Source organism: Zonotrichia albicollis, chromosome 18, assembly GCF_047830755.1.
Source record: "Zonotrichia albicollis isolate bZonAlb1 chromosome 18, bZonAlb1.hap1, whole genome shotgun sequence".
Classification (NCBI taxonomy): domain Eukaryota; kingdom Metazoa; phylum Chordata; class Aves; order Passeriformes; family Passerellidae; genus Zonotrichia; species Zonotrichia albicollis.
Window position 1 is genome coordinate 7211547 of NC_133836.1, and position 25711 is coordinate 7237257.

The 25711-nt window shown below is 38.8% G+C and overlaps 1 protein-coding gene across 3 annotated transcripts in view; it reads right to left on the bottom strand.

The window, feature by feature from the left end:
- Positions 1–5773: 5773 nt before the first annotated feature.
- The window catches only part of TANGO2 (transport and golgi organization 2 homolog), a 28552-nt gene continuing 8614 nt past the window's right edge, over positions 5774–25711 (bottom strand). For all 3 annotated transcript variants that reach the window (XM_074554094.1, XM_074554093.1, XM_074554092.1), the window contains 7 exons: positions 22010–22098; positions 21694–21813; positions 20572–20686; positions 13661–13731; positions 12157–12310; positions 10338–10442; positions 5774–8613 (listed from right to left, as the gene is read on the bottom strand). In XM_074554094.1, coding sequence (XP_074410195.1) covers positions 8493–8613; positions 10338–10442; positions 12157–12310; positions 13661–13731; positions 20572–20686; positions 21694–21813; positions 22010–22098 — 775 coding nt within the window. In that variant the 3' untranslated portion in view covers positions 5774–8492. The remainder of the gene's footprint in view (positions 8614–10337; positions 10443–12156; positions 12311–13660; positions 13732–20571; positions 20687–21693; positions 21814–22009; positions 22099–25711) is intronic.

The following is a 25711-nucleotide window of genomic DNA, read 5'->3' on the forward strand; positions in this document are numbered from 1 at the left end:
TGAAATCCCGGCTGCCATTGGTCCGTTCCCGTGCCCGTCACCGCGTTCCGCCAATGGAAACGCCAGAGACGCCCGCCCTCACGGGCTCGAGCCATGGCGGGGCGGGCGGATCCTTTGTGTGGCCCGGGCACCGCTCGGGCCTTTTCCCCCTATACGGACTCGCTACATAAAAAAAACGGCACTTTGCCTGCAAACGCTCTTTTGTATCTTTAAGCAGCAAAAGTACTGCATTACTACAAGACTGATTTACCTAAAAAGGATAAATCAAAGTAGGGCCATTTCTGCTGCTCTGTGGACCAAGCAGTTCACTGATCAAGTCCCAAATCTGACTGCAGTGTTTAGACAGGATTACTAAATAATTATTGAAAATGCCTTACATAATTTATATAAAATTACTTCCAAAGTGTTAACATTTGCTGTCCTAATTTGCTCTATTATTTTCTAATTTGTGAGTGATATAGAGCTTTTATTGATATTTATAGGGTTACTTTTGTTCCTCACTGGTTTGAAATCGACATCAGACACAAAATATTGTGATAATGCATCCTGGTTTCGTCACCAAGAGTATGTTTGTGTTTGTTTCATGTGTGACTTCAGGACATGAGAATCTTTCAGTATTTCACTGATCTCATGTCTTTGAGGTCCCCTATGAAACATATTTTAATAAAACTTTAAAACCTTACTCAGAAGATTGCTGTTAGTTCTTTCCATCTTTGTGTTTGTCTCCCTGCACCAACACATCCAACGATAAGGTGATTGGGACATAACATCACGGTACTGTGTCAACACAAAGATCAGGTTACCAAAACCTCTTTAAATCACTGCAAGCTGCCCTCAAAAACTGAACACAGTTTCCACTAAAAGCAGTTTCTAATTTTTAATTCCTCACAACAGGCTTCTGCACTCAAGCCGTTATTTTAGTGATTTTTAAATTATGACTGCTTTTATTAATGCTAAAACAAACCATTTCAGAATGTGCATTTAATAAACAACCACGGTTTGCAAAACAGCCGCTCACATCACACTTCAACTCTCAAAGCTGAAGAAAAAGATGTCACAATTATGCTGGCATTGCTGTGTCAGGTCACCTCAAACTGCTAACACTGGGACAGAAGACTGTCCCTCTCAAAGGACCCATCAAAATACAGATATTGTGACTCACTGGCATCTCATTTATGTGACTATATAAATGAACTACTGCAGTAAGAAATCTCTTACTTCAGAAAACAGGTTAAATTTTTTATATGTATGAACAGCATATATGAACAGCAGCGCTTCAGTTAGGATCAGATGAGGCTTACACACAGATTTTTGCATAGAGTTGGAGAATCAAAATGCCTGCAGTGCTTTAAAAATGAAAAAATAACCAGTTCTAGTTTTTCCAATGTGCATCTGTTCTCAGAGAATCATAACACTGTGTCTTAAACTAATGGTGCAACAGCTGATTCTTTGAGACACTAACACTACAAGGAGATTGACTTTAACATTTTTTATAAACAAAAGGATAATAATCCATTAACAAAACGATGTTTTCATTTTAAAAGTGCTCAAATTTTGGTTAAATTTTTAAACCAGAAGGTTGATGTGACCCCTAGAGAATTAAATCTCATCGGATCTCATCTGCCCTAATAAGGTGCAAAATTCACCTGAAAATTGTCATCACCTGGACTTCTGATGGAAGACTTGTCAAAAATCTTCAACTTTTGAATTAGAAGGGTGCAGGTCCAGCTGCATGGTGCAATCAGGGTTAACCATAGCACCATGAAGTGTCATTATCAACAAAATCAGTTCCTAATGACAAGGAGATATTCACATACAAGATACTGAAGGCTGGACAGAAAATAGTGCTGTCAACACCAAATACAGCCATCAAGCCTATAAAGACAAAACTGTGAGCTTCCCAATAAAGTTCACAGGCTGCATTCATCAGAATGAAAATTAGGTGGAGCCAGTGGCTTTTTCATATTCTTCCTATGTCAGAAACTGCAGCACATACTGTGCTGTTCCAACAGCAAAAGCTGCTGCAAGACAAGTTTTGCTCAGTCTTCATTACTTTTACTTCATGAAATAAAGTTGCACTGCAGCTTTTTACTTTTTTTTGGGCATTGGTAAACTGGTATTTGCTTGCATTACATGTCTTTGTCTTTCACTTTTTTTGCTGCAATCTGCTCTCCTCAATCTAATCTCTGTCAGACATCACAGCCATGGAAAGATGTCAAAAGGACTCCATGAGCAATCTCAGATCAGTTCTCAAATGTCAAAAGAGGTGCTTGATTGTTACAAAAAATAATCAAAGTAGACAGATCCTTTGGCTCAAGGATACCACAGAATTACCAATCTTGCTCTTGCCATTCACAGATTCAACATAATCTAAATTGTGTTGTCTATAGAATCACATATGACTTCTGATTTTCCTGTTGGAAATACTTCAGCCAAATGGTTCTCCCAATTTTCAGACTGCTGGCAGAAATTTCCCAATAATGCAGACATTTTTCTAGAGACAGGATTGCTTAAAGATGGGTATGATGTCCAAGTGGTCAAATAAAAAGTAACAGCTTTACATTGATATCTGGAAGTTAAAACAAGAAAAAATAAGGCCAAAAGCAAATTACCTTCACATTACAAACTGGGCTGCACAAGCCATGCAGAAGGAACATTCTGTTCAATTGCACCTGCACCTGGGCTGGTGATACCCTAAAGTGACTGAGGCTTCCCTCACTTATTCTTCATACATAGAACAAACCTATTCCTATGGCTGCAGATCCTGCATTCCTAAATACACTCAATTTATCTAGGGGGAATATTAGAGAAAAAGAAATAATATCTGTCTGGGACAGAATAGCAGTCTTCAAACTTTGATTTCTATGGGTCCTGTCATTCAAATAGTTCAGAACACTGTGCTGAAGTAGGCAATATTTATCTGCTCTTTATAAACTTAAAAGAAAAAACATCCTCTGAGTCAGCCCCGTGGCTGTTTGCATATTGAACATCTCCACCAGTTAAACACCCTGAAAGTCAACCTCAGTCACTGCACAGAGTTGTGGTAGCATTGCACTGACACCTACTTCAGACATTCTGGCCTCTCCCCAGCTGCTGCTGCATGGTAATTTTTCTTGTGAGCCATCATACCCCACGATGTTTGTGACTCAAAGCTGTGCTAACAAAGCACGCTTGGTTGTACAGACTTTGTGTGAACCCCAGCTAAGAAGCTGCTGCTGCAGTCCCTCAGCCTGGACTCCTCCCTGCACTGCTGGCAGCACACAGACCTCAATCAGGAGCCTAATCTTTGGCTGTCAAAAATCCAGGTGTAGTTGCACTTATATAAGTAAAACCATAAATGTCAGAACCTTGTTTTCCCTGACAGAGGCCAAATAAATTACAGTTCTGAAAGCACAGTTGTGCTCTAGGGTTGTTTTTAAAGCAGCTGCCATCCCAGGATTGCTTTGCCAGTCTAAACTCATGCACATTACAACAAGAGAGAACTCAGACTTGACTGGCACAATATATTGCTAAAGAAAACAGAAAAATTTGCAACTGCCATATTGCAAAGACAGTGATACAACACATGCTACATCTAGAAGTACAACAGGCCAACATATGAAGATTTATGCAGCAAAACAATGTGTGCAGAGACTTTAAATCTTCAGGCAAGGTGCATTTCAGACAGTTTTACCCAGGGTAAGCTCATCACCTGTTGGAGAACACTTGGTGCATTCCTCAAGCACACTTACCTGTTCTGTTCCATCTGGAACCAGCCTAGACCCTGGCACCTGAGGCTGCCCTGAAATGTGAGCAAGGCACAGTGACAGGGACAATCAGGAAAAGCATGTAAGGCACTAATCAAAGCAGGGTGATAATGCAGACCCATCTGTAATTGAGAGGACAGTGAATTCCTCTCTAAATGCCAGTCATTCCAATGAGACATGGGAAACAGGAGATGGATTATGCATCTGACTAATATGTGATTTTACACAGTAGCTATTGACAGCAGAGATAGCACAGGGAAACAAAAAAACCCCGAGGTTTCTCATTCACCTTTTACTTGGAAGAGTAAATTCCTTTAACGGAGACAAAAACCTCAATCATTGAACACTAATTATAATGTTGTACCACAAGATGAGACACTGCTGGCCCCACATATTTTCCAGTTTATTATTTAATATATGTTAATTAACATCTGAGAAGTGATGTGGTTTTCTCCACAGAACAGAAGCAATGTGTTTAGCCAGTCTGGCAAGTCACTGCCCACGGCTGGCTCTGTGTGTCAGGTGAGAAAATGCTCCTGCATCACCAGAGGGAAGCTGGAAGGCACCTGAGTGCCTTCGTGGGCACTGCCATTCTCAGTGGCCTCAAAGAGAGCAGGATCACAAACCAGAACATCATTCTGTGTTCTGTTTTCCCCTTCCTTTCTCCATCTTCCAATCTGCATTTAGCTTTCATTTATTTTTCTCCATTTATCTTTCTAGAACAAAGACACAAAAATTTAATGTGCATCAGCAGAGATACTGCTTTTTTCTCATTCATGTTGTGTGTGATTTATGCATTGTCATTTTTGGTTATCCTGCTGAATATTATAATATTTATTATTTCTCCCTCATCTGTGATCATAAATTCAGCGCTTATGTCTTCTGTTTTAAAAGACATGGTAAATTTAAGCATGTAAATATGATACTTTTCTTTCTCATTCAGCTTCTAAGTTCTTGATACACAATGCTACAGAGATAATTTACATATATATATTAAATATATTCAACATTTCTTTACTCTGTTCACCTTAACCTACATTTTGCAGCATGAGTCACACTGATGGGTTTTGTAATTCTCACAGTTCATGCCTCTCCAGCTGATTGCAGTACTGATTCTATTTTCACCAAGTCAAGACTATTTCCCAGATCCTTAGAAGCTGTCACCAAGACTTCTCTGCAGAAAATGAATCAGATGAAGAACATCAGCCATGTCCTGGTACATCAATCTGAATGAAACAAAACTAACTCCTACTAGCTAATATTCCATATAAATAGGGATGATTGCTAAGCCATAAATGTGCATTAAGTTCTACAGGCTAAAATTGAAATGTGAGATTATTTAATTATTGCCTTATTACTTCTTAGTATTTCATAGATTCATTCCAAAATTACTTAATTCCTTATGATATTACAAAAACTATTTCAAGTCCATCAATATTATATCTTATTATTTAGTTTGTGTATTTAATTTGTAACAACAAGTATCAATTAAGCTTTGACCAGAGTGAGGAACAAAGGCCAACTCCTCCTCTGCTCTGTTCAGATGAGTTTTATTAAGCTACTCCAAGGGAGATAATTCCAACTCCACTGCAGGGGCCAGAACAGCAGAACATTAATGCAGCCTCTACTCAGTGTAACAGGAGAGCCTCACGTCTGCCAAGGATCCCAACCTTTTCCACACTGAACATGGATTCCCATCCTCCAGAAGAATTTTGTGAGGCTCCATATTTCCCTGAGGAAGCATTGATTTTTCTCTTTCCTACCTTTCAAATATTTTCCAGTTTCTTACCTATATAAGACAACCATATAATAGCACAGAAATAGGAAATACCCACAACAACATAAAAGCCCCAGAAAAAATACAGCACTCTTAAAATGGAATTCAGTACCAGAAATAGAACTTAAATTACAGTTCCTTCATCATTAATATGGCCTTAAAGATTTAACATCATTGTCATCACACCAAGTTACAGGCAAATGAACAAAAACATATGTGCAAAAATGCACAACGTACTAATGCCAACAAAGACTGGTCACCAGCTTGACTTTATTCTGATTCTAGTTTTGAACACACATGTAAACAACAATTGTGACACAATTTTAAGCAAAAAAACATAGCTGAGGTTTTACACATTTTAAAATTTCTTCCACTACCATTCCAATAGAAAAAATCAGGAAACAAAAACCTCTTGCAAATGTATGACTTCGAAGAGATGACATTTATAAGCAAACTTAATAAAATGCCATGCAGTAGTTTCCTATATACACCTTTCTCCTTTATATCCTTTAAAACTGGTATTTAAGATTCCCTTCTATTATTAAAAATACTTTTATAAAAATAAAACACTTTCTTTGTTATCTGTAGGTACAGGATCCTTTTTCCAGTGGATTCATTGCAACTCTACTTTGGTGAGTAGATCATGCACTTCACAAATACCTTATCACTTGTATGGACAAGCACCACTTGATGTATCTGCACAGCAGTCCTGATCCTGTTTCCACTGAAGCCAATGACAAAACTCTCACAAAAGCCTCCAAAGAAGTTAAAAAACCTCTCTTTATTAGCTATTCTGATGAGATAAAAACATCATCCAAGGTTTGGACTCTTTCCTGTTTATTTTAATTGCCAGAAAAAGCAAATCTCAGATTTAAGATTTTGATTCAAGTATATCAAAATACACTATTATAAATCCATATTTACATCTAAGGTCTGACTCACCTTTCTTTGCCTATGTGTAAAAACTAAGAATAAATTTTCATTATTACAGGACTGCCATAAACTGAAGTTTACAAGTGCTTTTAGCATGATACTGCATGCATTTTTCTTGCCTTTATGATGTCTTCAAAGAGAATGTCATGTTTAAATATCCACTATTTGTAAGTGGATATAAAAAAGTTTGCTATGCAAACTCTCAGAGCAAGCTGTTGAGGCAGGGCTTTGTTTCTAGATATGCATGTGTTAAACTCAAATTTAAGACAACTTTAGCTAGTTTGCATCTAAAAATAACAGTTAACATTTTTAGCCATAAAAATATAGGGTTTAAGAAGTCATCAAAAAATTAAAAAGGGCTGACCATTTCCTGCAGCTCAGAAGGCTTTGAGTTCTAAACCATGTACAACCCAACATAATTGTTGATTGTCTTGCAATCAAGGTGGTCAAAAAGTCATTTATACAGAACTGAATCCACAACCTGTGAGTAGCCTTGTAAGCAGTCCTGGTATCTAGAAGCTATTTAAATATGCAAATATAAAGAAGAGATTTAACTAAATGCTGCTTTAGCATTTCCTGACAAATACAAATCTGGGAATGGCCTTTCACAGTACTTCACCTCAATGGAAAGTCTCATTTACTGCTGCCTCCATTACACACACACGTGAGAATGCCAAAATACACCAGCTTGAGTACAGAAACACAGCTGCACATCTTCCAAAGAGTATCAAAAATCTGACTACTTTGCAATAATTAATTAAAATCAGAGGCTTGTGAAAATACAGTCAGCATACCTAAAGGAAAAAAATAGTGGTGATCCATTACTAACCTAATATTCAGTATTCAAAAAAAGTCAAAACAGAACACCAACAGAAACAAAAATAGCTTAGGGTTTTCAAATATCCTGTTATTAGCTAGAATCTTCCATTACCCACACCGGCACTGAATAATTGAAAAAAGCATGCATTTAAATAGCTTTTTAATTCACAGGTGTTAGAACATAGGAAGTACCTCTTAATATTCAACTTTTTCAGCAATATAAGACTGCAACAGTGTCACCTTACAACACACAGCTATTTCTACTAATAATCCATGAGATGGAATCCACTCCAGGCTGTAACACGTTCTACCAATAAAGAAATTAATCCAAAATTTTATATGTACAAAACAGGCAATACATGAAAACCTCATCTTCAGCTTCTGTTTACAGAAGCCTATTCTGTCGGAACCTACAGGTGCCTATTCCTTACCTGCTTGCTGGAGAAGAAAATAACAAAACCAATACTGCTAATTAGACTATCAGGAAACAGGATATCACAGCACAAATAGTTTTATTCAGGTCAAAGATATGCAAGGCTGCTCCTATGGTTCTTTCAGTAAAAGTGAACAGAGACTGAACTAAATTCCCTATCTTGATTCTCAGATCAAGTTTTAGAAATAAGATCTATTGCTGTACTATCTATAGAAAAACAAATGTTAAGAATCCCCCCTCTCTGCCCTCCCCAGGCAGAACATTGCACCATGGCACTGAAAAGCTGAAATCAGACTAAAGCACTTAATTCTACAGGACAAAATACATTCATCTAATGCACATTGGCATCAGCTGTACAATCTTAACAGCATATGTTGAAGGTAAAGCAAAGTTTGGTAAAATCTTCATATAGAACAATAAAAGCAGCAAATATTTCCCCAGCATTAGAACTAAAAACAAGTTTAAGTCTACTAATAACATCTTTTAAAAAATCCACACCTACAAAAAAGCAGTGACTTTGTCTTGGACAAAGATGGCCTTGCCCTGAAAGCAGTGTGGTATTAAATAAAATATTTCTGATTATAAATAGCTACTTCATGTAAAAAAAAAAAGCATCTTCATCTGGTAAAGCATTTGTGAGCTTGATAGGGTATGATACCAGTTTATTTGAACTTTTGCTTTCCTTGCTATTTTTAGTTTGTGGCGGCTGGCACAAAACATTTACTAGAGCTTAATGGCTTGTTGTCTCATTGCTGTTATTACAAACCACTCATGTGGAAAGTTGTTAACTGTGCAGTTTGAATTCATAGGTGCTTGTTTGCCACTGGTTGACATCGGCATTGATCATGTTGCGCTCGGTGAAAGTGACGCATCCCTCGGAATCGATGAGCACCACCGTGTTCGTCCTGCAACAGCAGCAGCACAAGGTTACACCTGGGCTCCATCTCAGGAATGCCAGCCTGCCATCCCTCACTCCCAAATATTTTAATCCCCCTTTTTTTTTTCCCCCCTGAGCACATCACCAACACATGAGCAGGGCAGAAATCATCCTGACAAGTTCAAATGGGCATTTTCAGTCTTCTGTCACGCCACTGCTTTGATTCCCTGCTGCACTTGCAGCAGCTGACACACAAACCTGCTCACTGCAGAGTATGGTAAAAGCTTAAACTTAGTGCAAAGTGCTCCATTCAGAAAGAAGTGGCATAAAACAAGTTTTTCTTCACACCCTACATGTACCCATGAGGATTACTGACATCAACAGTACTCTCTTCATTCCCTTCTTTCAAATCAATATTATCACAGGACATTGATATATGATCAAGAATAAGGTGTCTCTCTGGAAACCTTCCAAAGAGGAAATTTGTTTTCAGTAAAAGCAGATGCCAGTTGTGCATCTATTCCACTTTGCCTTGGCTAAGCTGTGATTTCTCCATGGACACTGCAGTACCCTTCCACAAAGGGGTGACTGGCACTAGGAATTTTGCACCATCCTCATCTGGTGGCCTTTCCCAAGTCACTTCACAGTTGTTCACTCATACAAAAAAGCACTTAATTTCCTCACAAGAAAGTGAGGCCCAGTTAACAACCTCTATTCACTAAGGCCTGTTGCTAAGGGGAAGGTAAATGTGAGCATACAATTATAGCAGTAGGGAGACTTGAAATGTGTGCTAATTCACCAGGAGAAGGTCAGTATTTCTATCAAGTTATCCCTGTTTCCTTTGAAATGGCTGGACTCCAATCTGTGAAGCAAGACTCCAGTCTTGTGAAGCTGGACTCCAATCTGTGCTTTGTTTCCATGTTAAGTCTTCACTATCCTATATTTAAAATGTTCTTTTAATACATTTAAAGAAACCACTGCAAATACTGCGTATCTCTCTCAGGATACCAACTTAAAATGCCTACAGCAGTGAGCACCCTGCTGCTTATCAGCTCCCATCTCTACAGAGGAAATACTATGGCTGGACCATGCCACAGACCAATCTGACAAAATTATTGACAGACTTTTAGACCAGCAACAGGGTTCACCAGCAATTTTGTCCCACTGAAGATCAAGTGAAGATCTGCATTGCATTACTCTATTCTTCTTGCAGTTTTGGTGGAACAGTCAGAGCAGAGAGTATCTCAGTAAAAACAGCAGCATCAGTTAGGGAAGAAATGGAAATACAGGTTCTGCTGAACAAGAGCAATAGGTTCTTAATGTACGAAAATGGCAGATCCATTTTATGATGCAATGTCTAAGGAAAACTCTGATTTAGCAACACAGGTGACATGATTCCTGCTCATGGAGGAGAAATGTGTTCTGCAAATCTCTGGTAGGATCAAAGTTAGATGTGCTCAGATCTGCCCTTACACTGGGGAAGCAGGAGAACTGTATTATCTTGTCTGGGACAAGGCAAAGCTGTGCCCTGTTCTCCATCAAAGATGAACCACAGTGTGAGCTTCAAATGCTCTTCAGCAGCAAACCCCAGACACTCCAATACTGACCAAGGAAACACATGACTGAATTATACCAGATTAATATCTTTAAAAACATTAAAGCAGTCAATATGGAGTTTAACCTGACAATAGCCCAATTGTGATTTGAGGTGTGCTTTGATCAGTGCACGTTCCTTTCTGGCTCTGGCTTTACCTTGTTCCGTAGCCCGGGCAGCGAACGCACACGGCCGCGTACTTGTCCAGGATGGGGCGGATGTAATCCTTGCCTTGGTCCTCAATTGCAGGGTCTGGTAACTGACTGGAAAAAGTAGGAAAAGAGTTTTAAAAAAAAAAAGAAATCTTCAATATTAACACATTCATCCCTCTTGATCTGGAAGGAGTTCCAGGACATCCCTGAGATCACAGGGCTGAAGCAAAAGAGAGGGGGTAAAGGACAAAAACCCATCAGGAAAGAATGGAATTCTGTGATTAAACCAACCTCTGTACCCACTACATTCCTGTAATGTGCACACACAAAGAGATCATAAAGTAATATGAAACAGGATATTTTAAGAAAGTTCAAAGCTAGTGCATATCCACATGTTCATATTTATTATGAAAAGATCATTTAATCTTGAAGTATGATTTGGAAAGATTACAGGTTTAGTTTTAAATATTGCTTTTTGTAAGTAAATATTTCCTTTTTATAGTCAGATGGTTTCAGATGAGATCAAATGGAATTACTGAACATTAAGGGAAGATCATTTGACTATGTTGTATCTTATATCTTTGTCTTCTTACTAGAAAAAATATAAAGTCTAACAATTTTTAAAAAATCACTTGATGAGATAGATGAAAAAAGCTATAAAGACAGCTTAGCAGACTCACCAATTACTAGTCATTGCTCAGATGTCTGAGTCTGTATACAAAACTTTATTTTTAACCACCGAAAAACGCCAAATTCATGAATGCTGGCATTAAAATTTGCTGTAAAGTTTGGGAAATTGAATCTATATACCAGAAACAGCTTTGCTTCAACTCTAATCACTTCCCAGACAGATGAAATTCAAGGAAAACATCAAAGTTACCAGATGGTGAGCAATGATATGAATTTAAACCACAGCACCTCCTGTATCCAACTCCATGTGTGCAGAATGTAGTGCTATCGACTTCCTTTCCTTCTGAACATCCAGCTGATGGGCTCAGGTTCACTGTGTCATCAGTTGTGAGTGCAGGAACCTTCCTTACATCTCAAACTCATCTCTTGGGGACTACCTTGACTCAAACTTACTTGACTGGAACTTTCCTGACTTAATTGTACACACCCTTCCTTTTCTCCTTCCCCCACTTGGCCTGAAACAACTGCACTTCTGAGGAAGGCAGCTGGTTGAACTTTGAAGTGTTGCTTCTCCACCCTCTATTGTCTGCTCTACTCTGAGCAGCAACACAGGAACAGTAAAACCTACTAACACAAACCTGCTCAGCCTGTGAGGGTGCTGAGGCCCTGGCACAGGTTACCCAGAGAAGCTGTGGGTGCCCCATCCCTGAAGTGCTCATGGCCAGGCTGGATGGGTGTCTGAGCAACCTGTGCTAGTGGACAGTGTCCCTGTCCATGACAGAGGCTGGCACCAGAAGATCTTTAAGGTCCCTTCCCATCCAAATAATTTTATGATCTATGTAAATAAGTGCTTTCTTTAAGTGCAGTAACCAAACTTGTGAACCTTCAAAAAGCTGACAGCAAGCAGCTTGCACATCCCTACACATGCACTCATTGCCCTTACTAAGACAAGTGCAATCTTTAAAAAAAAAGGGCACAGAGAAATCAGTGCACAGCTGATGAGGTCTAAGATTGCAGTAGCCTTAATTGTGTCTCCTGCTTGAAAATCAATCCTGTTGAAAGTCAGGCTCTGTGAGAACACTGCTTTCAATTAATATGAAGGTAAAGTGCTTTTTCCCTTCAAAACAGTTTTTATATGCATATTTTTAAATGGGTCATATTGTATTTGAGTAAATTCCAGCTATCAGGTTCTTACGGCTCTTGATTATTCATCACTGTAAGGAGCTCCTTCACCAAGTCTTCTTTGGTGAGGTCTTGACTTCTCTTGACCACTTCTGTGAAAAGCTGCTTCCCATACTGAAGTTTCTTCCATGGTGTATCCAACAAAGAATTACTCAATCCATATATTCCTACACACAAACACACACAAAAAAGCCCAATTTAACTGGAAAGTGCATTCTGGTGATTTCAGTTGTCGTTACAGATTTCAAAAATTTTAATAAAGTCAAAGTGACTCCCCAGCTAACCTTTACCTTCAGGTGTGCCATAAACACACAATCCCATTACTGAACAGGAGAATACAGCAGGCTCCCATCTTATGCTGGGCTGTGCTTAAGCACTCCCCTCATGCTGATGCTCAGTACTTGGTTTTAGTTGTACCCTAATTCACATCCACAGCAGTCAGTTTGAATTTCTGGTTTGCTAAACCATGAAGGCACAACAGAATTTTATAATTTCTGCAATCTAGTCTTGTCCAGTGTAGGGATAATAATCATAAGTTATCTTTGTCACTGATTTTACTCTTGAAAAACGCTGCAAAGCAGCACTGCATGACAAGAAGGATCCTCCTCTTCAGAAGCACCCTCTCACCACAAGCCAGACAAGAGAGATCACCAAGCATCCTCTCCTCCTAAAGGCAGCCACATACACAGGAGTCTGTTGTCTAAGCACAGAGACCAGAACCATCTTTGGTACAGTCTGCAGATACTAGAATTTGTGACTCAGTTTCTCATTACAACATGGCCAGATTTTAAATTTAAAAAAAAAAGTCTGTATTAAAATTTGTTTTATGTACATTTGTAGCTGTACAAAATCTAACAGTTGTTTCCAAGAATTTATGCTGTAATTGCTACAATAACAATTTGCCTACTGGCAGCCACATTTTGACCATTACCCTAAGTAGGCAAAGTGAGGCTCTGCCATCAACTGCTCCCAGCCAGTTACACTGCTCAGAGCCTTCCATGTGCCCTGGTTCCATTCAAACTGCCTTTCTGATGGTGACTTCTGGAGCATTGCTCTCTGTACTAGCTAGCAAAGAACTAGATTTAAAATATTTTAAAACCAATTCACATGATAAGACAGATTATATTTGTTTTTAAAGCCAACTCTGTCCCTGGGGGAGCATAGTCATACTGTGACCTTCAAGCTGCTGGGTAAAGGCAGTTAGGGTCAGACCCTTTGAAAATTCCATTCTCAAGACAGACTTCTGTTCTTCTGCCATAATTACCTAAGCAGGATTCCACTAATTGCACTGCAGGTGGGTACATACACTGGCATGGATAGAAACTTTTAATGAACTATTGATTCTTTACTGCAAGTTATTAACAAAAACTTAAATGAATTAAAGGACATTTAGTAATATTTTCTTTTAAAGAATGCAAAGAAAAAGTAAGTGAAGACAATGCTTAAGCAGCTAAATTACTAGAACAATACAGAGCTACATAAGAAAAAGTAATCTGACCTTTCTGAAGAAAACCTACCAGCATTTAGGAAAACAGGTTCTGGTTCTCCTCTGTTTCCATAGTAGCAAATTACATCTCCTTTGGTGGTACTGAAAAATATAAATACAAATTTCTCCTTGAAAAGCCATCAGCTTCTATATTTGATTATGCTTTAATTTCATGCAATCTTTGAGCACATTAAGATGCTTCTCCCACTGTTGCTCCTATGATACCAGACATTGATGTGTTTTATTACTTTCCTCCTCTCAAAACACTGCACCATTATCAGGAAGTAGCATTAGCATTTTTAAACATAACTGCAGTAAAATTCAGTAAAACCCCATAACTTCTGCATGGAAGCAGCCAGGCTTAATGACAAAAACCTGGTCTTGATTAACGGGAGATTAAGTTGCTTGGGAGAAGGGGGCATGTGAAAACAAAGAAACTGTCCATCACAGCAAGTACCCTTTTCCCCATCACTTCTTTGAATCCCTCCTGCATTCTAAGCCACTGATTGCTGTGGGCCACTTCAGATGGCAGAAGTGCATTTCAGGCCCACTTCCAGCAATGCTGCAGGGCATGGCTGGGTCCTTTGTGCATTTCTTGGCCTTTTCAGATCCCTGTAGTCACTGAATCTCTCTAATTGTAGGCACTAGCTGCAGCACTCACTCTCTCTTGTGCTCAGAGTACAGGGAGGGTCTTGCACAAGGTTCAGAGACATTCCAACATTGCAAACAACTCTTATTTGACAGAGATGGTATCAGCATATCCAAACAGCAGGGATCCACACAGTCACACTGATACTGACAACACAAACACCAAACCAACTGATAAGGGAAAAAAAGAGAAAGTAAGTCATCAATAAGCCTTGTGTGTCCTGTGGGAAATGGATTGCCATTAGATGGCTCACTCTCAGCATCCCTCACTCAGCTGACATGGAATCCTGATTCCTCAGATCATTCCAGTTGATGGGGTTTGGATTTTTTTTTTTTTAATTTGCCAGAATACAGCAATGAGATCTAATTCTGTATTTCCCCCTAGTGATTTACTTGTTCACAGTTACCAACAAACACATTTTCATCATAGTTCAATTTTTAATTTGTCTCTCAAGCTCCAGCTCCTTAGACAGCAGATAGAGTTTCCAAATTGGAAAAAAATAAAAACAAACAAACAAACAAAAACCAAAACAAACAAAAAAAAACCCAAACACAAAACTTGCAGTTAAGACTGAATTTGGATTAAGTAGCACAAAGCATAATACAGAAGAGAAGCTATTTCCAACTCCTCATTTTTTCCTAAGATATAAAGGAGTATCTCTGTGCTGATGCAAATCAGAGTACATAGAATGCAATCTCATTAATGATGTACTGGAACTTAAATTGCTCTGCATAACTTAGCATCCGCTACTCAAACCTTAATAACAAGCAAAACAGTCTTGATTTAGCTGTTTATATTCTTCTTGAAAAGCCATTATGAAAGACATTCTACAGTGTCCTTTGAAGACAGCCAAATGAAGAAGGAAATATTAACTTATTAATTATAGAAGTCAGAGGAGTCAAGAAGAGGAATATGGAAAAAGTCCCCATAAAGCAAAAACAGAAGTGCCTTTCTCTGTGCACTACTCTTCCTCCTCCCAAAGCCAAGGAGCTGTCTGATACCACACAGAAAGATCAAGTTTTTCAGCAGAGGCAGAAGACAGCAATCACAGCAAGTATAATGTGTACACTATTTTTATTGTTAAATATCACATAAGACATAACATCAGCTATGATAACATCAGTTACTCAATTTGCAGTTTATCGACTTTTAAAAGAAACGTGTAATATTTCTGGACTTTCCTCTAGTGGCTTAGAAGACATTTATTTTCCTTATCTTTTTCTTCTCATCCTTAAGACCCTTGTCCAAATTTATTTATGCTGATGTCAAGACTTACTGACCACACAAACTCTTCACAGACAACAGCCCACCTTAGGTGTCCTAAGTTAAGACATCAGAAATCACACAAACTACTGTACTGGTGCATTAACTATTCTGTTTTCAAATACCTGCTGTAGAAGGTCTGTGAAAAGATCAGAGCAATTGTTATAACCTGAAGCCTCACAGTGTTAGATGGAAAGGTGGACAAGGGGCCCAAGGAAGCCCTGGGACACAGCTGTAAGACAAGGCCTGCCACAGATGAGACTGCACAGTGAGTAAGCTGGCTCTGCTGACTTCCTCTGAACAGCTTTTTACATGAAAGAATATAATCCTCTAGCATCTCTTCCAAGATTTGTGTCACTGGCAAATTCAGTAACAAGATCCCCTGGAGTTTATCAAGAAGATGGGGAATACATGCAAACTGCAGGGTCACTAATTCAGGACATTGGGATTTTATGGCATGCACACTCCCCCAGGAGTGTTTTCACTTACCTCCACTGCAGCACTGCTGCTGCCTTCTGTCAAAGGGAGACTAAAGCCTCCCAAGAGACTTCTGAAATGGGGATACTTTCAAAATTTAGTTCACTGTGCCAGTCAGCTACTCTTTCTTTTATCATTTGGCTCTGCCTATTCCCTTCCTACTGTTTACAGGTACTCAGAACTCAACATCAAAGCAGAAGCCAAGATGAAAAAAAATCACTGTAAGCTTGATCGCAGCAATAGCCTCAAAACCCTGGCCTGCACTCAAGATTCTCTTCCCTCCCAGCCTTACAAGTACAGATACCAATTTCACTGCAGAAGTAATAAAGGCATAATTAAAGTGATGACAATAGGACCCAACAGACATATTTTTAAATCCCAGCCATAGCTGACAGCAGAAAGAAACTAAAATTATGCTCTTAGATACATCATTCTGTCAAAAAATGTAAGCAATAATAAATGTTTTAGGCAATATTGTAGGCAGCACAAATCTCAGTAGTAATAGAAGCTCCACAGCAACATGAAAGCCATGCAGAGTTTGCCACAATCACTTCTTAATGCTGATGAAACATAAGCAATGTCCTTCTGCACTCCTGCCCTGCTTCACCTTCAAGGTGGCTCCAAGTCATGTCCAACAAAAACTCAGAATGAAAGAAAAAGGAAAAAAGTAGTGAGGCAATAAAGCTGCAGAGTGTGGTTATCACCAAGTGATCACTCCCCTGGGCACTGAGCTCTACTCGGCTACAGACAAGGACATTGGATTGTTTTATGAATAATCTGTGCATGTAGTTTTTGTGCAAGGACAAAAGATGAAACTGGCAGCAACACTGAAATGCTGCACAGTAGTTTCCAATAAGTAGTATGGTTCACAGATTCATTTTCTTTTCTTCAATGTTCATGAGCTATCATGAGATAACTCTTTCTGTTCTGAAGCTAAAAATAAACAAGCAAACACCAAACCACCAACTGCAAAGCCCAAACATGTACCACCTACCATCAAATAAAATGGTGAAAAGAATTCTGCTGGATACTCACAACACACAAAGTCTGCCTTAAAACAGACCCTGATTTTGTTGTTGATGTCTAAACATTTCTTTGGCACTGTCCTAATATTTTGGGCCAGGCAGAAGCTGACAGTAGAGGAAAGAGATAACAATGTTTTTCAGAAGCATTTTTCTTTCTTCTGACATTGGACTGCCCATCCATCCACTGGAAGTGACTGAAGATCTATGCAGAAATACCTCATCTTCATGAGGGAGCCACAAGAAGCAAGACAGGTGCCAGAGGTGATACTGAATTAGGAAGTGCATGAGAAGAAAAGGAAATGAGCTTACAGAGCAATCCCAGGGACTTGACCATCCATGTTCTTTTCATACCAGCACTCTGACCCTATCTCACTTTGAAAAGGCACCTAAATCCAATCTCTGGAGAGCAATCAAATCCTTCCCACCCAGCCAGGTCACATGAACCATGCTGAATGACAGCCTGCAGGTGATGGCATAGTTTAGTACATTTTCCCTGCAGGGGTTGAATACTGTCTGTGACAGGGGAGAACAGACAAGTTCACCCAAAAGGCAATTTTCTGTAATCCCCTCCAGCTGACTTGTTTGTAAGGCACAATTTGTCTATTCATCATGGAGAAAGTGATTCACTCGTGTTCCACAGGGATCTTATTGCACATGAACTAGATGGGCTCTAACTGACAGCCTGTCAGAGGCTACACTTGCTGGGTGGGTGACAAGAAGCTGCCAATTTGTCCTTCAGGGCAGTCTGAATTACACACGTGGCAGTAAGGAACACAAGTGAGATGCTGCCACAACAGCCCTGACACAAGTTTGAGGTACCCATGAAAGGCTGAGTAGGTGTAGCAGTAGATTTGTTGAACACAGGTTTTCCCCAGGACAGAAATGACGTCCTGATCATCAACAAAAGCAGCTCACTGCCTTCAGGTATTATCACAAATGGAGAAAGAACAAAAACCCCTTGAATATTGAGATATTGAGCAGGTATTTACCTTACAGAACAGTCCAGCCTCTGATAACCTTGTTCCTTTCTAATCAGACCTACAGACAGCAAAAATGAGAGGAGTGGCAACACTGCCTTCCTGGAAGCCAATTTTGCAGCTGCACAAGATTCCAAACAGACACTGTTTGCCACATGCCATAATTCAACATAAAAGTATGTTTAGCATAACTGAATAAATATTCATGACTCTCATACTCAGCAGGTACACCCAAGATGATAAACTGAAAGATGATAAACACCCAAGATGATAAACTGAAAAATCAGAAAAATAAAAGTACTAAGTAATTTTCTTAAAACAACAAATCAATAGTGTTTAAATTGATATAAAGAGATGCCACAGAGTAAATAGATTATTACACTGAAAGTGTCAAAACCCATGCATGTTAAAAATAAGAGTCACACTAAGCTGTGGAAATGAACAATGAGATTTTATAACCTGTATAGTTGTTTCCAGCTCCCTTTCTTGTATTACTGCATCTGTCATCTAGCACACTGGCATCATAATCATACTGAGAGAAGATAAAATTTCTTTTTCTGAAACATGTACCTGAAGATTCAAACATTGTAAATCTCTCTAAATATGCTGCTTACACTCAGCAGAATGTGCTCAGGTACACCCCTTCCCACCAGTGCTTCATTTACCCTTTCAGTCTGAGTGTCCCCTCCGTTTCACACACTCTAACAGAGCCCAGCACTATTTGTTACACAATGGAAGAACACGTTAAGGACAGTCCTCAATCTTTGTTTTGAACAGTAACACGGCCCAACAAAATAGCATCAACTACAACACCATTTTCTATTTACACTGAGAAGTAGCTCCATTCACATGCCACATTTCTCTTTGGAGTAATTCTAATTTCCAAAATGACAAGTTTACAAATATTATTGAAATTGCTCTGCATCATTAGCTTGCCAAGAATTTCATTTCATCAGAGTGTCCAAGGCTAAGGACATGTCAAAGCAGAGAAGTTAATCAACACACAGAGCTTTCAGAGTGATACTCAACAAGGAATTATGACCTGTATCACCATGGAAAGACTATTCAATTGAGCATACAACTCTCTATCACCCCAGCATGGAGGAATAAACAAACAAACCCAACACAGGAATGATTACCTTAAATAAAATCAATCAAACCTACTTTAATATCATCGTACTAGCAGCCATTATCACCATTCTCTTTTCCTGCATTAAAAGGAAGAAACTCAAACTTACTGCTTGCTAGGCCACACCTTGAATATGGTGTTTTCTTGAAAACATCTATTTCTTCTGTTACCTTTTTAGTAAAATATAGCCTTCCAATTTATGCAATGTAGCAAGGCAGCAACATACAGCAGAAAGCTCAAAAAGTCAAATCCTCTGACCATGGTAAAAAATAATTTAGGCAACTGAAAAATTTTGGGAATTCTCTGGTGAGACAATGAACTTTATAAAGTAGAGAGTAAAAAGACCAAAAAGCATCAAACCCTCCAACTGCCTGGCCATCTACTGGACTGAATTTCTGGAAACATAACCTATATATTTATTTCCAAGCAGAAATACACTCATGGTATCTTCACAGAACTGACTCATAAGTTTTGGCCATCAGCTGAAGGTGGTCTAATACAGAAGGTGAAAAATGTAAATAAAAGGCCTGTTAGTGAGAGGGTGCTAGAAATGCTTTCCACTGAAAACAGTAAACACTGTGGCCTTCTGCTTTAAGGGCATCCCCAGAAGCATGCAGAGAAGCAGAGTGGGAGAAGGCCCTGCACCATCAGGTTGTCTGACAAGATTAATGCTTCTGCACAAGAGTGCCAAAGCAGCAGTGTGCCCCTGGCAGTTCAGCTGTGCTCCCAGGCATGCAGTGTGCATCCAGCTGGGAACTGACACAGGCCTGCAGAGGCCTCAGCCCTGCATTTCCATTCCTCCCCATCAGGCAGAAGGCAAAGCAGCAGATGTACTTGTGCACAGACACATGCACAAGCAGTGAAAAAGGACTGTGCCAATCACACTAAATTATAATTAAGTATCCAACATCCTTTCTCAGCTACAGAAACTTTAGGGTAATGTTTATTTGTCTTGTGATGATTTTTAATGTTTAAGGAAAGATTAATGACACAGACACACTGACAGGAATAATAGCTTGCAAGCTTTCAGCTGTTCTAATCCTGCTGCAGCATGTCAACTCTCAGAGAAAAGAAGATGCCTGAGAAATTATGAGCTGAGGTTTTGTCTTCTCAAAATACAAACCCCAGAGCCTCCAGGGTAAAGACTGCCTACAGCCTATCAGGGAGTTGCAAGAAGTTTTGTGGGAAGCAATGCTTAGAATACAAGATAGCTCTCCAGTGTTTGAAAGATAAACAATAACAAAGGAAAGGAAGACTGCAATAAAATTAGGGCCTTGCATGCCAATTACCAAAAACATGAGCTCTGAGTTAAGTTTGTGACAGGCTTTCCATTGTTACACTTTGGTGCTATGACTTTTAGGTACAGCACTGTTATTATCTTTCTCCCTCTGATATTTGAACTGTGATGTTTTAGAGACTTACTTCAAGTCAGCTGCTAATAAATTAAATCCATTGTAAAGATGTCCCTCTACTGAAACTTTCTTCAAGTAAGAGTAGCTGTCCAGATCTGCAGTCAAGAAGTTTGTTACAAGAGCACCTAAGAAAGAGAAGTACATAGAGCAACTTGTATGTGTGCGCTCACTATTCTGACAGCCCTGGTAAAATAAACAGAAAAATAAAGATTCCTGTTGCCAACAGGCTGTAACAGTGGAAGAAAACCCCAAACCACAAAACCAACCCAAATAATGAACCAACCTTTAAAAGTCTTACATCATTGTACCATGTTCACATTAAGAGCATGACTTTTACTCTGAAGAACTCAGTCAAAAGCTCTTGGTGAAATTCTAAGAATTCACATTTACTAACTATTCTGGACTGGATGCACCTTTTGTCTCCTCCCACCTTACAAATTCTTTCTTGTCTTGTTTCACTACCCTGATATATGATCCCAAAATGAAATACAAATGACATGGTTCATTTGTTTCTCTGTATAACATTGTTTGTCACTGCAATATATTCCCAATCCAGCACCACATGACAGTTGCACACAAATCTATTTTTACTTCAAAAAACCCAACAGATGTGCTGTTTTGAGCACCCTCTTTGAACGAGGGTTTTTCTATTATTTCTCCTCCTCTGATTGATCAATGGGGAAGAAGAATCTTTTAGGCTACCTCCAGCATAATCCAAGTTGCATTCCCTGACAAAGGTGTTTGAATATGAATATACACTTTAAGAAATCTACTTAATCTAAAACTAGCTCAGTTTAACTAGCTTGGCTAATTTTTCTGCCTGTTAATTAGAATTACTTTGCAGAGGAGATGGTGCTGCTGCATAGCTTGTATGAATGTGACTTCAGGCTCTAGGCACTACATCTTGTTTTACTTATGCCTGCTTGATCAAGAAATCATTATCCAAGTCAAGTTCTTCACATCTGTACTCAAACTCATCAGTTAAAAAAAATTGTTTACAGCACATAAACATTCTTTTTGTCCATAAAGCTGTGTTAAAGAAAATTAATATTGTAATCATCAGTATTATACTACAACATCAGGGCTTGTTTGTCCACTTCCTTTTTTGTTTTTTATTTCAAGTCCTCCATACCTCTTCCTTTTGCATTTTTATCAATCTTTGGCTGCATATAGTTTGTCAGGGCTGCCATCTTGCCTTTCTTACTGATTCCCAGCCATGTCCCTCCTTCTTTTCCCTCCTCCATATCCAGACCTAATGGAGCAAGTAAGAGTCAGGTTATTAAATACATTAAAATTAAAAAATGTTTCAAACTCACAGCATGTTTTCCTTAGATGTATAAAGAAGAAAATTTCTTATTAGAAATGCAACACCATCACCCTAACAATGAAAAAACCATGTCATGATTCCCTTATATAATAAACCCCTCAAAACAGCAAGACACACATACCACTAAGGATCTCATTGCTGCTGTCCCAAAACTCGGCCGATTTGGATGGTCTGTGGTAGAATTCATCCCTATTAGCTGCTAGAATAAGCCTGCAGAACACAAGAGGAAAAAAAGACACTATTACTTACAAATTGGAACTTCACAGTACAGGCAAGAGCAGAATCCAATTTTTTCCAGAGCATTAACTCATTTCAAGCATGAAACTATCCTTTATCTCCCACCTCACCTTTGTCACTCAGTGTAAAGTTGGACTGACATCTGACAGCAGCCTTCTCTCTCACTGTCGAGAGACACAGCAAGTCCCTCCTGGTGAGTGAATGAGGCAAGTGGTGTTTTCAAAAAATAACTCTTACAAAAGAAGACACTGAATTCAGATTGCATAAACAACCTTAAGATTCCTCAGCACAGTTACAGCTTAATTAGAGAAAATCATTATTATTTTGAAATTATTTTTTTAAAAAGTGTTTTTTGTTGCTCGAACACCCTCATCTGAGGAGCAGGTAATGGATCCAAGTAAAGGCAGAAGACACCAGTGACCCCAGGCAGGCCCTGTGTGGAGGCTCAGGGCAGCAGGGGACTGCAGGCAGACCTGCACAGCTCCAGGGCAGCTCCCAAAGCCCTGCTCATCAGCACCCACAACATGACTTGCCTTTATTTCAGCTGTGAGACAGTGAATGCTCCCCCTTCTCTCCAGCTATGTTGCTTAATTTAATTTTAATGAAATGCTATCTTTCAAAAACCTGCAGATTTTCTTTACCAGTTTTTCTTAGCCTCAGTTGTCTTCTTCACTGTCAGTTCCTCCTGCCAGCTGCATCTCAATTACAGCTGCACAGCCAAAGACAAGTTTGCTACTGGAACTGAAGACAGACCATACAATTTTAATTCTAATTTTCAGCCACAACACACGAGACTCAATTCCAATGACATCTCATTACTTTGTTTGGCATTCAGATGTACTTACATTTTCTGCAGGTTTCTGAACTTTCCTGCAAATTCATCTCTTCCCTAATACAGTGTTTAAAAGAGGACTGCAAGGTACAAGTTGCACATTAGAAATACTAGAGAAAAAGAATCATAATGAACCATAGAGAAACTAGAAAAACCTGACACTTCAGTGGCATCCTTTCTGTAAGGTAAGTGCTTAGTATTTTGCCTAACAAAGATGACATCTGTTGGAAAGCAAACTGTATGTACAATTTTATCTTTCCAATGCAAATATAATATTGTTCCTTTCAAAATTACGTAATTTCTCTTCTTCCAGCTGATCCTAGTCTTTGAGCTATAGGCTTTCTGCTGGTTTACCAAATTTCTGTCATCTTACTTCAACATGCTCCATTAACAGGATGCAGCCTCCTTGCACAGATTTTTATTTAAATGAGTATCTCTACTTTAAAAAACTATTTAAGTGCACTTCTCATCTCCTGAAGCTTCAATTATACTTTGCCTTCAATAATTCTTGACATAAAACTACATAGTTTCTATTAGATTAAACTCCATAGTTACTATTTGTTTATAGTATCTAAATACTAAAAATAAGCAAAGTCTTTTTTGTGTGATTGAATATTCCCCATCTCAAGTTTAATGCAGAGCCCTAAATTTAGCACAAGGCTAGTATACAAAAACATAATAATAAAAACATCTTTATTTTGTCATTTATGAAACATAATTATAGTGAAAAGGAACAATATTAAGTGACCCCCATCTTCTAATAAATTGCAAAAAGCCTATTCAGCTATTTTTATAGCTGAAATAATTCAACTGTATTAGGATTTACATATAAAGATTTATTTTAATATTGAGAGAAATGAAAACATGAGAAATCATTCCATTAAAGCAATTTCCTACAATGCAATTCAGCTCCAGAAAAGAGCCTGTGATTATAGCTTTGAAGCTTGAAACATTAATTTATTTGTAAGATGCACACAGTACTATTCAGAAGGATGTAAAGGCAGCATATTACCTCTGACAGTAATAATGGACTACACTAAAGTGCTTGTTACACTGCACTAAACTTTACCACAAACAAGCCCCAAGAGGGAAAACAGAACCAGCAGCAAAGCTACAGGCAGATGGATTTGTTATGTGTCACAAGAGTGAGCTCTTTGCTTAATTAGATGCTCAAGAAAATTGACCAATATGTTGCTCTAGAAACCAGAGTCTACCTGGATGGAAAATTCTCCCAAGTGTTACAGAGAACATGTTTTAGCTTGGCTATTTTCTTCTAGCCAGTAAACCCAGTCAATGACAAGGTGTTTGTCTTTTAAACTTCTAATTCTTATTGCTGACACTTGCTTTCAGTTGGAAATGCAAAGCAGAGAACAGTAAGGAAAGTTTAATTGCCTGCTTTGTGATGGACAAAGAAATTCGTGTCTGCAGGTACAGGAATCCCCTTTTAGTTGGGAAAACTGTTCCAAGACCTCACCATGAAATAAACAGAGATACAGCACAGCGATGCCTGAACTGTCAAGAAAAATCACTCTTAGCAAGAACTTGTAGAGAGAGGTCTCACTTGGTCCAGTGGCCTGGGATTTACCGCCCTAACAGGCAGCTCAGGTGATTTATGTCAGGTATAGAGCAAGCACTGCTTAACAAAAGATACAGAGAAAGGTAAACACAATTAAATACTCCTGAATTTGGAACAACATCTCAAAAGTTTTGTCCTATTCTGATGCTGACAACAAGTTGTTCTCTGATATAAATTAATAACTTCAATCTTGATGCAATTTTTTATAGCACACTACTCTAAGTTCTACTTTTAAATATTGATCATGGCAGAAAGTTCACTTGGCAAGCAACTGCAGTTTACATCCAAAGGATTTTCCCAAGAGGCATCAAATTGATGAATCTGTCTTTTGCTAACTACCAACACAAAGAGAGTCAGACCAAATAAATGGATATATTAATTCAGCACCAGTCACATCATAAACAAAATCCCTTTTCGGGCAGGCTCCAGATGCAGAAAGGAATGCACTCTGGACAACTGAGGTTTCCATTCTCATTTCCTCTCTTTCTGTAGAATGGCATCTGCTTCTTAATCCAAGAGGACAAGAAAACAAGTCAGTGAAAGGCACAACCATTTACTGAGCAGACTGACTGATGGTTTCTGGGTGAATACCAATACTTGTACCCTATAAATATGGAACCTATACAGGACATATAAACACAGCAATAAACCTGCACAGTCTGTTTACAGCCTGAAGTGCTTGCTGTCTTTTTATTACAAACTCAGTGTACTCAAAGATACTGACATTGGAGATGAAATTTAAAGAGGACAGGCTACAATGAGAAAGAAAATGATTACAGAATGTTTAATAGTTTGGAAATTCACCTGCATGACATCGAGAAATTCTTAGAAACTGACCTAGAAGCCTGCAAGCTTATTTTTTCTTCAGTTTTTGGCTAAACATTTCATACACATGACTTATTTTATTGCCTACAGTTTTAATTGCAAGCAGTGGCTAGGACACTTCTTGGAAGTTCCTTGGTTGCAAACTGGAAGCTTTAAGCAGATCTACCACACTGAGAGCAGGGGACAGCTACAGCTGTGATGCCCAACAAACAGGATTCCACTCAGTCTGAATAATAAAGTAGAAGGCAGCACTTCCAAACACTGGAGTACAATATTTAAAGGACTTATACAGCACAACAGATCACCAGCAAAAGGTCCTTGATTAGAAAGTTCAAGACTTCTGATATAGCCTA